This window comes from Sturnira hondurensis, unplaced genomic scaffold, assembly GCF_014824575.4.
Source record: "Sturnira hondurensis isolate 20B ecotype Veracruz unplaced genomic scaffold, ASM1482457v3 Scaffold0009178, whole genome shotgun sequence".
Classification (NCBI taxonomy): Eukaryota; Metazoa; Chordata; class Mammalia; order Chiroptera; family Phyllostomidae; genus Sturnira; species Sturnira hondurensis.
In genome coordinates, this window is record NW_028081809.1 from 3,299,843 (window position 1) to 3,317,994 (window position 18,152).

The window sequence follows — 18,152 nt, forward strand, 5'->3', positions numbered from 1 at the left end:
TGCTGGAGGACAGTAAAATGCTGGGTTCTCACTCACACTTCTCTGATACCACCTCAGTGAGTGTGTGTGTGCCCCTTTTACGGTTGAGAAGCAATGGAAGTTTCCCTACTTGGCTTTTGCCAATGGGATGGGAATGGAACTGCATTCCCATGGTGATTGGTTGGAATAGAGCAGTTAATTGTCTAAAAGTTTTCTGTTTTGCTAAGTTGACCCATCCTTAGTTCTTTGTCTGTAGAGAGCAGGTGTGTCTTGGGGCATTTTTGTGTGCTCCTATTGATGTTTCCAGATGTTCCCCTCTCCAGTACTCAGTCTCAGATATATGAAGCAAAAAGAAAACTTGTTCCTTGAGTCCCAAGGTCACTTCTGTCTTTTCTTCACCTTTCAGAGTCTTCTATATGTTTGTTTAATGTGTAATGTCCAGGGTTTTTGTTTTATGTAATGGAAAGAATAGGGAAGAATAGGGAAGAATATTCCATTTTGGTCTATAATTGGAAGCCCTAATCTTGAACTTGAGAAAATTCATTTAGGATACTGTCATCTGAAGACTCATAGTTTACAGTCAATTTCACCAACATGATTAGAGTTTAGAATGACAGTACCTGTGTCTCTATATTTATTTTCTGATTCATCTAATAACTGTGAATTGTTTTCCGTTGCCAATTTTCTTCTCTTTACCATTATGTATACAAGAAGGAAAATCTTAAATTCTCAGTTTTTTTCAGTGAAAATTATAAAAGACTACAAAGTTAGTGTCTCCAGGTAAGTGGACTATTTATGTCAGTTGGAGAAAAAAAGAGTCTTCAGTAATTTTCTGATTACTGAAGTAATTTGAATCAAAGACAGCAGAGAAGATGGGGATATTGCAGAGTGAATGGGGGAAGTGTGAATAATATGAGAGAGGTGAGAGATGTGAAGTTTGTGGTTGAAAATGCAAAATTCAGAGAAAGAGAAGAAGAAATCAAAAAGGGTTTTGTGGAAGAGTAATTGGATAGGTGGAAAATAGGAACAATAGGAGAGTGAGGAAGGGGAAGAAGAAAGCATGAAATAAGTCATAAAAGGAATAACTAGATTAGCTGGGGAGGTACAGTTAGTGGACATCATATTTGTTGGTAGAGCTAGTTAGTCCATTGTGTAAGATTGGTTAATTATTAGTATTCTTCTCTTTAAAAATGGTTCTAATATAGAATAACATGGTACATCTTGAGGGATTCTTCATAGGAAAATACATACCATTATGTCTTTCAGAACAAATTTTTTTCTTTTTGGAATGAAGCAACACTTTTGTGTAATGTCTGCCAATAAATTTAAGTACTTAAGGAAAATAGTTTATAACAATCTGATTACTTGCTCCCAGTTTCTTATGGTTTGTTAAATTTCAAAGGATCAGGTTGTATAAAATGATTGTCAATATTTTTAAATGTAAAGAACCATTATAGACACACACTCTAATGAACATTATCATAAGTCATGCAATTTATTGTTTTTTTCTTTTCATTTCACTATGATAATAGTATTTGGGACTTTATGATAAAATTATTGAAAAGAAATTGCCCTGTCCTCTAGAGAAATCAAGGATAATGGTTGCAGCTATTCAGACTAAGGAAATAATTCTATGAAAGTGTGTGTTATGGGTGTATATAGCATCATTTGATTATTGTAAGGTATTGTGCTTTGTAAGGTTAGTGGATAGATTTTTAACTTATACACTTCTACCCAGGAGTTTATTTTGTATAACAGTGTTAATGATTATATTGCTTGGAGGATAACTTGCAAATAATGATTGTGTTATGGAAAACTTTTTAACCATAACATACCTAGTATTTACTGGTTAGGATCCTGTTTTGTATGCACTGTGAAAACATCATGTAAGGGAACAAATGGAATTATTTTCTCTGTTTTAATTTACATGAAGTATACTTCATTCTGTATTCTATTAATTATTTTCCCTTTGGAGTTTAAAATGATGCAGGTCTTTTCATCATCTGTGCTTACATAGTAAATTCTGACTGGTCTACTACAAGTCCTCAAATAACATTGTTTCTTTTAATGTCATTTCATATAACTTAGGTGAGGTGCTGTATAAACTTAACTCTTATTTATATCAGTTAGCTTATGGTAAAATTGTTTTTGTTATATATCATTTCATTTAAAGTCCAGAACCTATTGATGATATTAAGTGAGGATTTACTGTACTCCAAAACCAAGAATGATCTTGTTCTGCACAAGTCTTAAAAGAGACCATGGAAATAGATGTCCACTGGATATTATGAAACCACTCTCCTACTCATGTGTAATCTTGAGGATTATGGTCCTAAACATTTTATTAAACTCCCCCTGTCTCTAGAACCTTTAACATGTAGCCAGAGGAAAGGAGAAGGAGCTGGTAGAACAGAACTCTATAAATTTCCAGGCTACTGGAGTCCGGACCTACTTTGAGGACAATATTGGCTACGTCACTGCTACTCAGTAGATTAGGTGGTTCAGCATTGCTGTGGAGCTTGTTAGAAATTCTAAGGTCACATGTCAGACCTACTGAATCAGAATCTCTGGAGTTGGGGTCCAGAGTTCTGTGTTCTAACAAGTTCTTCACCAGGTGGATGTTCTGTGTGATAAAGTCAGATAAACTATGAGATACCTAGTCTTGTTTATAAGTTTTATCTATCTGTTCTAATCAGACTTGTCTGTTTTTCAGCCTATTTCCTGTGGATTCCTGCTTACTATGTCTTTCATTTTTTTCTAGATTTAGTTCTGAATTTAGTTCTTTCATTTCTTCCTCTAAATTATTTATAAGTGGGCAATGCTTATAATTTCATTTAGCCTTTCTTTCTTTAAAAGTGGTTGTATAACCATGGCTGGTGTGCCTCCAGTTAACTTAGTGCCAGACTGAGAAGCAAAGGGTCACTGGTTCAATTCCTGTCAGGGCAGATGTGTAGGTTGTGGGCCATGTCCCCAGCAGGGAGTACACGAGAGGCAACCACACAGTGATGTTTCTCTCCCTTTCTCCCTCCTTTCCCCTCTGAAAATAATATATCTAAAGATAAATATAAAAATTTTAAAAAATGGTTGTATAAGAATGATGAATGTGAAGTAAAATGTTTTTCAATGTAGTACTAAAGGACAGAGGAATGCACCAGATGACTTACCAACATTCTTTCCAGTACCAGAAAGAATTTATTGTTTAGTAAAATTAAAATTAGAATTTAAAAGTAGGCTTGATTTTTGGTCATTTTAATTTCAACATAAAAAGCCAGTTTTAATGTTGACTCATCAAAATCAGTAGTATTCCCACATCCTGCTAATAAGAAGTTACTGTTTAGAAAATAAAGTTTTCTATTCTGTTTTTTTGTATGGCACATTGGGTATTAGTTGTTACTGCTTTTGTGTTGTGTTAATTTTTCATCTATACTGTATCCATTTTTAAAATTAAATTGAGCCCAAAGCTGTTGTTTAAATTTTTCAACCATATGAAAATGCCATTTTTGTAAAACAAAGATCATTCAGTAATTTCATGTGATTCAACCTAATAAGTCTTTGAAAGCCTAAAGGTAACTGTTCTCACTGGAAAACTGACTTGGTTATATGATTTGAAGCCATTGAAGTGGTTTCTTTAGAAATTTTGTGTGTTTCAGAATCTTAGCTTCACAGAACATGATTTGTACTTTTATTGTTTAATCTGGGTATAAAACTTTCTATGATTAAAAAAAAGGTAGATTCTATCTATAATAAAAACAAAACTAAGCACTTACCAGTGAAATAATTGGGTAAGAGTTCCCTCAGTTTCTTGCAGTGTCGCACTTACTGAAATGATTTAAAGTAAAGCAAGAATAAGGATTTGCTACTAATGTTAAAAATAGGAAATTGTCAGTCACATACCACTAATTAGAAGAAGTTTGTGGACTGTTATGTTAAAGTTTGAACTAAAATTCTGGGAGCTGATAACACCACTCTTCTCAAGAGAGCTGTGCAGTACTATGGGAAATATAAATGTAGGAAAAGACACTAGTAACCCTATGTTTGGGGTGGATGATGGAGGATAGGCTGCAAGGGAGGGCCATAGGAAGATAATATATAACTCCTTTCTGCCTTTAGAAGAGCCAACAGCATTCTGTGGACTTCCTGTCCTAGCAAGCCTAGCTGAGGGCTTTACCACACACATTCTTTTTCACTGACTTGGCTTCCTAGACAGAGTATGGACTTGCACTGATGGAGTAAGGACTAACGTCCTTTTAATAAAGAAGGGTGGGGTTAGAAGCAAAGGACAGATGTAAGAGAGATGGGAAGTGACCCATTGGGAGCCCTTTCATAGCTGTGGGCTTTGGACTAAGAACAGCAATAACATCTGGGCCTGAAAGAAAATAATCGTATCCTCGTGCATAGCTAGTTTATCTGAAAGCAGGGTAGAATTTTGGAATCAGGGGTGGGATATTTCTCCATTGCTACTGATTTGTCTCCCTACATGGTAAAGCTGGCCTCTGGGAAGGTGGTTTCAAAAAATATCAAGAAAAAAAATGTGTGTAGGGGTAGAGACTGCTTTCAGATCCATATTCTTCCATACTAACAGACTGAACCTTTATGCCATCAATCCTCTGCTTGCTTTGTGAAAACTTTCTATTTTAAAAACAGTTTCAAATGAAGCAATGAAGAGTTCCAAGGCTCATACAAATAACATCTGTATATAATTCACCAATTTTGAACATTTTGCCTCTATCTTCTTTTTATCTATAGATATTTTATGAAACATTTAAAAGTAAATTACAGAAATCATACCTTTTTCACCCCTAAATAATTTAATATTTGTTTCCTAAGAATAGGAATTCTCTTATATTAATACAGTATAGTAAGTCCTCACCTACTGTTGTTGACTTTAAACAATTTTCCCATGTTGCTAATTGATATAAACAAGAGTAAAGGTTTTATAGCATGTGTTTATATATCAGTTAGCCTGTGGTAAAATTGGTTTCATTATATTTTGTTTTGCTTAAAGTTGCAGTTTCTAAGAACTTATCAGTGATGTTAAGTGAAGACTTACTGTACAGGTGTCAAATTTAGGACATTTAATGTTGGGACAATATTAGTTACTCTATCATCTATATTGTATTATTTTTTCCCCAGTAATGTTCTTTACAGCATTAATTTTTTCTGGTCTGGGATCCAATCCGGAATTGTGCTTTGCATTTAGTTGTAATATTTCCTTTAGTCTCAATCTCAGGCAATTTCCAACTATTTGTCTTTGATGACCGTGACACTTAAATTTATGTACAAAATTTTTGTTTTGTACATTGGTCCTCAGTTTGGATGTGAGTGGTATTTCCTTGAGATTAGATTCAGATTATGTATTTTTGCAGGAATGCCATGTAAATGAGGCCTGTGCTCTACTCTGTGCGTCACAATAGACAGCACATGATGTCTGTTCCATTGTTGTTGAGGTGATCACTTGATTAAGATGATATCTGCCACATTTCTCCTTGGTAAATTAATAAGAACTTTGTAGAAAGATACTTTGAGATGATGTATGTATCTTGTTCCTCATCAGACTTTCACCTGCTAGTTTTAGCATCCATTTTTTATTTTTGCCTGAATAATTTATTGCTATGATAGTTGCAAAATGGTGATTTTCTAACATTCATCATTCCTTCTGTGTTTCTTAGTTGGCATACTACTGTAAGAAGCGTATTTCTCTCATCTGTTAATTTTTATTTATTATTGATGGAGTCATGGAAGTTATGGATTCTTATTTTATTCAATAGGTTTTAATCTGTTACTGTCAATATTTGTTTTAGTACTTAAATTATCCCAAATTTGGTTACTCAGAGAGCCTCAAGTACCTTCCTATGCCTTTTTGACAAGTCCAGTCTTTTTCTTTTTAAATAACATTTTATTACTTGACATAGAATGCTCCAGGTTCATCTTCAAGTTATTTCTCCAGAGTTCTAATTCTTTTTAGGCCAGATGATGTTTAGAAACCACTCTGTCAGTACTGTGTAAGTATTAAGGAAGGGATTTTAATTTGCTCATATAAAGAGGTAAGAACTCAGGATAGTTCATTCATGCTAATTTTGGACACATTCTGCTTGGCACAACTGGTCTTTTGTCCATGCTACTGAACCTGGCAATCCATATTGTTTGAATTTCTATAGCCTTATAGTATGTTCTGATCTTGGAGCAAGTTTCCCTTATTCCCAGATTTTTTTTGGCCCTTTGAAAACATTCTGTCCTCTAGATGGATTTTAGAGTAACATGTCAAAAGTCAACTTCCAAAAATATGTTGTTCTTTTTTAAAGTATTGGATTAAACTTACTATGTAACTTAGGGCAGAATTTATCTTTTTTACAAGATGGAGATTTCCCATTTAGGATTAAGAAATGACTTCATTGAGCCCTGGCTGGTGTGGCTTAGTGGGTTGAGCATCGGCCTCCAAACTGCAAGGTCACTGGTTGGATTCCCGGTCAGGACACATGCCTGGGTTGTGGGCCAGGTCCCCAGTTGGGGGTGTGTGAGAGGCGACCAATCCTCACATCAGTGTTTTTCTTTCTCCCTCCTGTCCCCTCTCTCTAAAAAAATACAATCTTAAAAAAAAAAGATGACTTCATTCATTCTTTGGTTATAGGCTTCAGTAAAGGACTTGTAGTTTTCATAACATACATGTTGTATGTCAGTTGTTATAATTGTCACAGTTTTTGTTATAATATACAGTTGATTCCTGAATCACATGGGGTTTGAACTGCAGGGGTTCACTTATATGCAGATGTTTTTCAATAAATACATTAAATGTATTTTCTCTTCCTTATAATTTTATTTTTTTAATTTTTTAAATTTAATTATTGTACAAATACAGTTTTCCATCCCCCACTCCCATCCCAGCCCCCCCCCACTGTGCTCCCCACCTCCCTCCCATTTCCACCCCCACTTAGTTGTTCTCCATGTGTCCTTTATACTAGTTTCTGTGAATCCTTCCCCTTTTCCCCTGAAATTCTCTCCCCTCTCCCCTCTGGTCCCTGTCAGCCTATTCTGAATTTTAGTGTTTTTGGTCATATTTTGCTTGCTTGTTTGTTTTGTTGTTTAGGTTCCTGTTAAAGGTGAGATCATATGGTATTTGTCTTTTACCACCTGGCTTATTTCACTTAGCATAATGCTTTCAAGTTCCATCCATGCTGTTGCAAAGTGTAGTAGCTCCTTCTTTCTTTCTGCTGCATAAAATTCCATTGTGTAAATGTACCATGGTTTTTTGATCCAATCCGGAGACACATGAAAAGATGCTCAATGTCGCTAGCTATCAGAGAGATGCAAATTAAAACTACAGTGAGGTACCACTTTACACTGGTCAGAATAGCCATAATAAACGAAGCAACAAACAACAAATGCTGGAGAGGTTGTGGGGAAAAGGGGACCCTAGTTCACTGCTGGTGGGATTGCAGACTGGTACAACCACTATGGAAAACGGTATAGAATTTTCTCAGAAAACTAAAAATGGGCCTGTCTTTTGACCCAGCAACTCCACTTCTAGGATTATATCCTAAGAACCCTAAAACACCAATCAGAAAGTACCTATGCACACCAATGTTCAGAGCAGCACAATTTACAATAGCCAAGAGTTGGAAGCAACCTAGATGCCTTATATTTTTCTTAATAATTTCTTTTCTATAGTTTATTCTAAGAATACAGATTATAATACATATAGCATACAAAATATATGTTAATTGTTTATATTATTGGTTCGACTTCCAGACAACAGTAAGCTAACAGAGTAGTCAGCCCTCTGCATCCATGGATTCCAGTCTGTGGATCGAGAATACTTTTTTCAATTCACAGGTGATTGAATCTGCAGATGTAAAACCCATGAACATGAAGGACCAGCTGTAGTTAAGTTTTGGGGGAGTCAAAGGGTATAAGTGGAGTTTTCACTGTGTGTGGGGTCAGCACCCTTAATGAACCCCGACATTGCTCAAGGTAATCAGTAATTGCTTTTAGTTTTGTATTTGTGAATAGTATTTTAGTATTCTTACATGAAATAGTATTGTTAAAATTATAATATTAAATTATAATATAATATTAAATAAATTATAATTATAATATTAAATAAAAAGTTTTTCTAATGTATGTTAGAATACTATTTTAACAATACTATTTTTATTATGAATTTACACATAAGCAAAAGTGCCTAAACCATGAATGTGTAGTAATGAATTTTATTTAACCACTGCTTAGCTCAGTTAATAGAACTCTGCTGGCACCTCGAAGCTCTGTGTTTGCCATCTTCTAATTACAACCCCTCTTCTTCCTTCTCTCTTAAAGCCAGTAAATTAAGGGGAATACAGCTGCTCACATGGCTTTCATTATTCTATGTAGGAAGCATGACAGTTAAGCAGGAGAGACTTTATTTTCCTGCCACAGATATTTACTGTGTGGACCTTTATGTAAGGTACAAGAACAGTATAATTGACTCTTTTAAGATTAGCTTTATGAAATATGCAGATTTATTTTCGTAAATCTGTTTCTTATTGAGTCTATGCTAGAATAAAGCAGAGATTATAATATTAAATAAAATGTTTTTCTAACATATGTTTAATTTAGATATCAAAATGGTAGTCTGGGATTATCTACCCTGATATAGAAGTTGAAAATCATTGTTCTGGCCATGACCAGGGTGGCTCAGTTGGTTGGGCAGTGTCCTGCAAAGTGAAAAGTCACTGGTTTCATTTCCAGTTAGGGCACATGTCTCGGTTGTGGGGCGTGTACAAGAGGCAACCTATTGATATTTCTCTCTCTTTCTCCCTCCTTACCCTCTCTCTAAAAATAAATAAATAAAATCTTGAAAAGAAAATCATAGTTCTGGTTTCTCTTAGTTTAGTGAGGTTGTAGAAATTGATGGTACCTTTGCCATAACCTCAGCTACCTTTTAGCACTGGTGATCAAAATAAATAAATGTATTTTTCTACCATCTCTTAGATTTTGGTGTCTGGTCTGTCCTTGAGTGATGCGGACTCTGACCAGCGGGGTCCATGTGTTGTGGATACAATGAACAAATTCACACGGACTGCAGAAGTCCTGTGGAGAAAAAGGGATGGCACGGCCACTCTCTGAGTGAGACAGTCAGGGTGCCTTACCTGGAAAGGCTTTTATTGCTTTTCTGGGACCATTACCTTAAGTAAGGTCTTCATTCATCATTGTCAGACAGTAATGATCAAACAATATATAACATTCAAAGATCTCTGAGGGCTTATTCTGAGTCAGGGTCAGTTAGCTAAAGGGCCATAAAACTTTGGGGCACAAACTCATTTTATGCTTGGATCCTTATCAGAAAATTGAGGGCATTCTTAGCAAAGCAGGTTTCACAGGATTTTGAGCATTCTTTCTTAGTCCTGATCACCCCAGGGAACCACCCATTCCTACCCAGGGCTGCACTGCCCTCTGTCTTTGTTTCAGGCTTAAGTCAGGCAGGGGAAGTAAGTCAAGAGATTAGGAGGCTTCTTGCAGACAGAATGAGGACTCGGGCTACTTCAAAGCCTAGGGGCAAGGGTCCATTACCCCTGAGGGCTTTCCTTGAGGGCTCCCTCATGACCGTGCCTTTCTTAAGTTGTCCCTCCCTCATCATTGGCTAACCCAATGTGCATTGGGGGCCAGGTAGGTGAAGTAAAAGGGGCAGAGGCAGCACCCCTACCAGGAAGACAAGCTTTGTCTCCTTAGTGGCTTATAGTCCCAAGGTCTCTTTACTCAGCCTTAGCCATGGGGGTTACAGCTTCTGAAACCAGGCAGGGAAGTTTCCAACACTTGAGCCTCTTCTCACTGTGTACTTTACTCTGAGCTATCTCCTACTGTTGTTTTAGTGCCTACATTTATCCTCATAAAAATGTACATTTATTTCCTAGACTGGGTTTTCCTGACTGTGATTCTCTCAGATAAAAATGAATGGATTTTAACGAGGGTCATCTTACCGCTACCTGATTGACTTTTTTTCCCTAAGTATCTGTTTATTTTATTTTTTTTATTGTTCTTCAAGTACAGTTGTCTCCATTTTCCTCCCACCACTGCCCCCCAACACCAGCCATCTCCACTTTTCTCCCCTGATTCCAGCCCCCCTTGTTTTGTTCATGTGTCCTTTGTCGTTCTTTCTGAAAACCCTGCATCATTTTTCCCCCATTATCCCCTCCCTCCTTCCCTCTGGTTACTGTCAGATCATTCTTAATTCCATTGTCTCTGTTTAAATTTTGCTTGCTTGTTCATTTTGTTGATTAGGTTCCACTTAAAGGTGAGATTATATGGTATTTGTCTTTCACCGCCTGTCTTATTTCACTTAGCATCATGTTCTCCAGTTCCATCCATGCTGTCACAAAGGTTAGGAGCTCCTTTCTCTCTGCTATGTAGTATTCCATTGTGTAAATATACCACAGTTTCTCTATCCACTCATTTACTGATGGCCACTTAGGTTGCTTCCAGCACTTGGCTATTGTAAATTGTGCTGCTATGAACATTAGGGTGCATAGGTTTTTTGGATCAGTGTTTTCAGGGTTCTTAAAGTATAATCCCTGCAGTGGAATTGTTAGGTCAAAAAGCAGTTTCATTTTTAGTTTTCTGTGGAAATTCCATACTGTTTTCCATAGTGCCTGCACCAGTCTGCATTTTCACCAACAGTGTGCTTGGGTTCCCTTTTCTCCACATCCTCCTCCATCACTTGTTGATTTGTTTGTGATGGCCATTCTCACTGATGTGAAGTGGTATCTCATTTTGTGGTTTTAATTTGCATCTCTCTGATGGCTAGAGATGCTGAGCATCTTTTCATATGTCTCTGGGCCCTCTCTATGTCCTCCTTGGAGAAGTGTCTGTTCAAGTCCTTTGCCCATTTTCTAATTGGGTTGTTTATCTTCCTGGAGTCAGTTTTTTAAAAATATCTCTTATTTATTTATTTTTAGAGGGGAAGGGAAGGAGAGAGGGAGAGAAATATCAATGTAGGGTTGCCTCTGGTATGTCCCCTGCAAGGAACTGGCCTGCAACCCAGGCATGGGCCCTGACTGGGAATCGAACCATGATCGTGTGGTTCGCAGGCCCGCACTCAATTCACTGAGCTACACCAGCCAGGGCTCCTGGAGTCAGTTTTTAGGGATCAGGAATTTGACTTAAGTCTGGCCCAGGGAAATCTTTGCAGAATTGAAGTACAGAGGGAACATTTAGCCTATGAAAGTTAATGATTATGCTATGAAAGAGGTTATATTCATTATGTTGTTAGATATATATTTTTCTAAATTTTCAAGCAGTTCATTTTAGTGTGCCACATTATTTTTTATTATATTTATTGGGGTGATGTTGGTTAATAAGATCATATAGGTTTAAAGTATAGATTTCTATGACACATGATCTGTATATTGCATTGTGTACCCACCACCCAAAGTCAAATTATCTTCATTCACAATATATATGGCCCCCTTTACCCTTTACCACCCCTCTTGAACCCTTCCCTCTGGGAACCATCACACTATGCTAATTATATTAGCACCATATTATGCTAATAGAAATTAGATATATTATCATCATTTTCAGTGTCTCATCTGTCTTCTTTTTTTTAAGATTTTATTCATTTATCTTTAGAGGGGAAGGGAAGGAGAGAGGGAGAGAAACATCAGTGTATGGTTGCCTCTCATGCATCCCCTGCTGGGAACTGGCTGGCAACTCAGGCATGTGCCCTGACTGGGAATTGAACCACAGGCCCGTGCTCAATCCACTGAGCTACACCAGCCAGGTCATCTGTCTTCTTTATACATCTTTACAGTTGTTTGTACCTTTTAAGAAATGATGTTAATGTTATTCTTGAAGTGTTAATTCTAAAGACTTTTGTCTTTTTTCTCCCTATCTTTTATTTTCTGATATACTAAGGAAAAAGTGTTCACATTCTGGCAGAATATTATAGCACACTTAGTTAATGGTGCTTTCTTATGTAACTCATCAGGGCTTCTTTTTATTTTCAGTTCTGTTTTATGTTTGTTTCTGTCTCTCTGTTTTTTAGAAATACACTAATAATTTTTGCATTTCCTCTAGAAAAACTGATTGCTTATCAACGAGAATTTCTTGCTTTGAAAGAACGTCTTCGAATAGCTGAACATAGAATCTCACAGCGCTCTTCTGAATTAAGTGCCATCGTACAGCAGTTCAGGCGTGTAGGAGCAGAAACAAATGGGAGTAAGGACACGCTGAATAAATTTTCAGGTACATATTATATTTTTGGTTTTAGTAAAAGATTGTGTTTTCAAAGGGTTATGTGAAATATTTTGAAGATTGTGTAGAGTAGTTTGTCAGCCAGCATTTGTTACCCTTTTTAGAGAGAAAAGTCACACATAAAACTTTCTATTATCATAAATTATAAATAGGTTTTTGTTAATTGATTTTAGGAGAGTAATAATGGGTTAAGTTTCAGTTGTATAAATTTCATTGACAACAGTGTTTTTATGTTTTTAAAACCATATTGAAAATGAGATCAAATTTTAACTTTGTATATATACATGCTTGTGTTGTGACTTGGGTGGACTTCAGATAGACTCTGGAGAGTCTTTGAGCTGTTGGAAGTAATCTTAGATCTGACTTAATAAGAACAATTATGAAGTTTTTTTATTGGTACTTTTGGACATATTTGACTATTTCTCTCTCTCTGAGAGCTTCTGGTTAGAGTAAAATAAGTGCCAACCTTCTCTTTGCTTCTGTGTTGTTCTTATTCTAATTAAATTGATACATGTAGTTCCTCTTGTCTTAACATTCACTACCTAATCTTACTTTTAAAATTTCATGCTTATTGTTTGCCTTCCTGATTACAGAGTTGATTATGGCATAACAACATTTAAAATAATGCAGTGGTATAGATAACAAAAACAAATCATTCGTAAGCCTTTTGCCAAGTAATTTGTTAACATTTTTTTTCTTTTTCATCTAGCCTTTCCTTCTTGAATAGCTTACTTTGGAATTGTGATTGTGTTTTATGGACTGATTTGAACTCTTGAAATTATACTATTAGAATTTACTATGCCATTGAATATTCTTCAAAAATACCATTTTTAATGGATGTATAACTTCTCAGCTAATTATATATTGTAATATATTAAACATTTTACTATATTTAGGCAAATATGATTTTCTGTGTGGTTTTCCCACCAGATTTTAGCTCTGTGATGAACATATTTGCATGTAGGTCAGTCATATTTCTGGTAGCTCTTTTATTTTCATTAGATTATGACATTTTTAAAGACAGGATCTTTGTTTTGATGAGTATTGATTTCCAAACACATGGCAGAGTGGCTGCAACAAAATAGATAATCACTAAATATTCATTGAATGAATAAAAGTTATATTTCTTAAAGGGAAAGTATTGAATGATAGGACAGATGTGTTTTAGGTTTTTTGATGTTCTGAATGGCTGAAACATTTATCACATTATTGCCAAAATTTAGTATCATTATTTACTTTGGTTTCAAAAGTGTCTTTTTCGAGGACTTCTGCCAAGATGGAGGCATAGGTGGAAACACTGTGCCTTCTCCCACAACCAAGTTTGAATACAACAAAGGTTTGGAGAAACAAAGACACAGCCAAAGAACAGAAAATTGAATTATACGGAAGTCCGACTACATCTAACCATTCAACGGGGACAGTAAGAGGGGCGGAGCCAGCAGCAGAGCAAGCTCAGGCAGGACAGATCCCCCGACCTAGGCGCTCAAGTGGCCCGGACCCAGTCAGGGTGTGGGGCAGACTGACCGCAGTCGCACATTCGCGCACAGTGAGATGGACCATGCAGGCCCCAGGGGGCGAGGGCTGACAGCGGTGGCACACTCGCGTGCAGTGGGACGAAATGCGCGGGTCCCGGTGACGGTGACAGCTGCCGCACCTGTGGGGGCCGCGACGGGAGGTGGCAGACGGGACGCCATTGCTCCTCTTTGACCCCGCCCCCACATACAGCATCACAACCCAGGGACTGAGTTGCCCTGCTCTGGTGAACACCTAGGGCTCCGATCCTGCTACCGAACAGGCACAAACAGCCCAAAAGATGGCGCAAGAAGAATTCAGAGTCCCAGAGCCAATAACTCTCAGTGACCGAGAAATTGCCAGCCTCTCAGAAGCACAATTCAAGACACTGTTTATCAGGATGCTCACAGAACTGGTTGATTATAGTCATAAATTAGAGGAACATATGAAGGCTAAACTAATTGAAATGAAGGGAAATGCACAGGAAACCAACAGTGATGGAAAGGAAACTGGGAATCAAATCAATGAAATGGACCAGAAGGAAGAACGAAACATCCAACCAGAAAAGAATGAAGAAATGAGAATTCAAAAAAATGAGGAGAGGCTTAGGAACCTCCAGGACATCTTTAAAGATTCCAACATCCGGATTATAGGGGTACCAGAAGGGGGAAAGAAGCAGCCACGAGTGGAAAACTTATTTGAACAAATAATAAAGGAGAACTTCCCCAGTCTGACAAAGGAAATAGACTTCCAGGAAATCCAGGAAGCTCAGAGAGTGCCAAAGAAGTTGGACCCAAGAAGGAACACACCAAGGCACATCATAATTACATTAGCCAAGATTAAAATGAAGGAGAGAATTCTAGAAGCAGCAAGAGATAAGGGAACAGTCACCTACAAAGGAGTACCCTTCAGACTATCAGTGGATTTCTCAAAAGAGACCTTCTCAAAAGAGACCTTTCAAAAGAGACCTTCTGAAAAGAGACCTTTCTCAAAAGAGGCAAGAAGGGGCTGGAAAGAAGTATTCCAAGTCATGAAATCCAAAGATCTACAGCCAAGATTGCTTTATCCAGCAAAGCTTTCATTTAGAATGGGAGGACAGATAAAGTGCTTCTCAGATAAGGTCAAGTTCAAGGAGTTCATCATCACCAAGCCCTTATTATATGAAATGCTAAAGGGACTTATATAAGAAAAAGAAGATGAAAATATGAACAGTGAAAGGACAGCAAACTCACAGTTATTAACAACCACACCTAAAACAAAAGCAAACCAAGAGGACAGCTAGATCAGGAGTGGAACCGTAGAAATGAAGAACACTTGGAGGGTTAGCAACAGGGGAGTAGGAGGAGGAGAAGGGGGGAGAAGGTACAGAAAATAGCATAGACAGTAGGTAGTAAATAGATAGGGGGGGAGGGCAAGAATCACAGATATGGAGATCACAATATGGGAAATATAGAATCTAAAGAACTTGAGACTCGTGGTTATAAACTAAGGGGGGGAGAATGGTGAGGGAGGGAGTGTGCGGGTGGAGGGGAATGAAGGGGGGGAATAGAACAAGTGTAATGGTATAATCAATAAAATATATTTAAATAAATAAAATAAATAAAATAAAATTCACCACGTGAGTACTGAAAAAAAAGTGTCTTTTTCATTTTATATGGAGATCTCATTCACCAAAGTATGAAATTAGGAAAGAAAATTCTTTAGTTCTAGTTTTGTAAGTTTTACTGCTGTATTTATAAAAGCTGCAACTTCTGTAAGTAAGGTATCCTGTGGATTAATTATTCTTCTGTTTCAGATAATACCCTAAAGCTATTAAAGGAGTTAACAAGCAAAAAATCTCTTCAAGTGCCAAGCATTTATTATCATTTGCCTCATTTATTGCAAAATGAAGGAAGCCTTCAACCTGCTGTGCAGATTGGTAATGGAAGAACAGGAGGTATGTTTATTTTGTTTCTTTTTGTGGTTGTACTTCTGGTCTTAATTTGTGTCTTGCAGTATTATATTGACTGTTAGAAGTCTGGCAGGTGAGAGAATAAAAACCCTTTTTCTGTGAATGGTAACTTAGGATTCATTCTAAAGTTCACATTGAAAGGAGGTGGACATTTTTCTCAATAGACCAGATTAATGGAGCTGGAAAGGATCACAAGAAATCTAGTTCAAGCCCCTTTTCTAGGCAGAAAAACGTTTAAGCCTTTGTCATTTTTAATTTTAAAAATTTGAGGAAGATGACCTTTTTTCCTATAACATTAATAGCTCTAATAGTAATGTCAAGAAAATGTTTCTTATGTCTGCCCCTACTTTCTCTTGTAGAGATGGAAGTACATAGTTACTTTATTTTACCTTTCATTTAATGGTAGAAATTTGTTGCTTTGTTTCTTTTTTTCTGATATATCCAAAGATAATTTATACTACTTTCTTTTTCTCCTGGAGCTATAAGAGTTTCTTAAATTTTTCTTGTGGGATCTCTTTACCATTGGTTTAAGCTTTTATTTCTCCACTTTGTGTTAATTTTTCTTTGTAGATTTTTAAATATAGAGACCAGAATATTTTGCTCTCCTAATAACTCTTTAACAAGTGATGAAACCATAACTTCATAGTTATTGAAATTTATCTTTTTAAAATTTGTCTTTAAATATATTTTATTGATTATGCTATTACTGTTGTCCCAAATTTTCCCCCATTACACCACTCCACCTGGTACCTCCATTCCCTGCAGCAATCCCCTGCTTAGTTCATGTCCATGGGTTGTGCATGTAAGTTCTTTGACTTCTCCATTTCCTATACTGTTCTTAACCTCCTCCTGTCTATTCTGTACCTACCATTTATGCTTCTTATTCCCTGTACCTTTTTCTCTATTCTCCCCACTCCCCTGCCCAGCTGATCACCCTCCAAATGATCTTTATATCTATGATTCTGTTCCTGTTCTGGTTAATTGCTTAGTTTGTTTTTTATTTTTTATTGATTATACTATTTCAGCTGTCCCATTCTTTTTTTCTTCCCCTTATCCCTCTCTGCCTGTTACCACCATTCACTTCAAATTCCCCACCCTCCCACTTTAGTTTATGTCCATGGGTCATATGTACAAGTTCTTTGGCTTCTCCATTTCCTGTACTATTCTTAACCTTTCCCTGTCTATTTTGTACCTACCAATTATGCTTCTTACTCCCTGTAACTTTTTCCCCCTTCTCTCCCTCCCATTCCCCACTGATAACCCTCCTTGTGATCTCCATATCTGTGATTCTTTTTCTGTTCTAGTTATTTGCTTAGTTTTTTTATTTTAGGTTCAGTTGTTGATAGTTGTGAGTTTGTTGTCATTTTACTTTTCATAGTTTTGATCTTTTTCTGAGATAAGTCTTTTTTATGTTTTACTTTTTTAAAAAATTTAATTCTTGTTCAAGTACAGTTTTCTGTCTTATATTCCCAGCCCTGCCCCCCCCAGTGCTCCCCACCTCCCTCCCACCTCCACCCCCCAACCTTAGTTATTGTCCATGTGTCCTTTATACTTGTTCATGTGAGTCCTTCCCCTTTTCCCCTATGATTTTCTCCCCTCTCCCCTCTGGACCCTGTCATCCTGTTCCCTATTTCAGTGTCTTTGGTCATATTTTGCTTGCTTGTTTGTTTTGTTGTTTAGATTCCTGTTAACGGTGATATCATATAGTATTTGTCTTTCACCGCCTGGCTTATTTCGCTCAGCATAATGCTTTCCAGTTCCATCCATGATGTTGCAAAGGGTAGTAGTTCCTTCTTCCTTTCTGCAGCATAGAATTCCATTGTGTAAATGTACCATAGTTTTTTGATCCAGTCATTTACCGATGGGCATCTAGGTTGCTTCCAACTCTTGGCTATCGTAAATTGTGCTGCTATGAACATCGGGGTGCATAGGTTCTTTTGGATTGGTGTTTCAGGGTTCTTAGGATATACTCCCAAGAGTGGAATTGCTGGGTCAAAAGGCACGTTCATTTTTAGTTTTCTTAGAAAATTCCATACTGTTTTCCATAGTGGTTGTACCAGTCTGCAATCCCACCAACAGTGAACTAGAGTCCCCTTTTCCCCACAACCTCTGCAGCACTGGTTGTTTGTTTCTTTGTTTATGATAGCCAATCTGACTGGTGTTAAGTGGTATCTCATTGTGGTTTTAAACCACAATGAGATACCATCTGCCCTTCTATTCTAAATGATAACTTTGCTGGACAGAGTAATCTTGGTTGTCTGTCCTTGCTTTTCATCATTTTGAATACTCCTTTCCAGCCCCTTCTTGGCTTTATTTTGTGGCCATACTCAATCATTTCTGTGAGCATTCTGATTACCAGTGTTTTGAACTCTGCATCTGATAGGTTGGCTATCTCCTCATTGCTTAGTTCTTTTTCTAGAGTTTCAACCTGTTCTTTCATTTGAGCCATATTTTTTTTGTGTTGGTGCACCTGTTACCTTGTAAG

The 18,152-nt window shown here is 37.0% G+C and overlaps 1 protein-coding gene across 3 annotated transcripts in view; it reads left to right on the forward strand.

The window, feature by feature from the left end:
- The window catches only part of MGAT4A (alpha-1,3-mannosyl-glycoprotein 4-beta-N-acetylglucosaminyltransferase A), a 131,511-nt gene that overhangs the window by 37,035 nt on the left and 76,324 nt on the right, over positions 1-18,152 (forward strand). For all 3 annotated transcript variants that reach the window (XR_005068001.1, XM_037056804.1, XM_037056805.1), the window contains exons 3-4: positions 12,028-12,195; positions 15,512-15,652. Coding sequence is in view for 2 of the 3 variants with exons in the window: in XM_037056804.1 (XP_036912699.1) it covers positions 12,028-12,195; positions 15,512-15,652 (309 nt within the window). In the remaining variant the exon portion in view is untranslated. The remainder of the gene's footprint in view (positions 1-12,027; positions 12,196-15,511; positions 15,653-18,152) is intronic.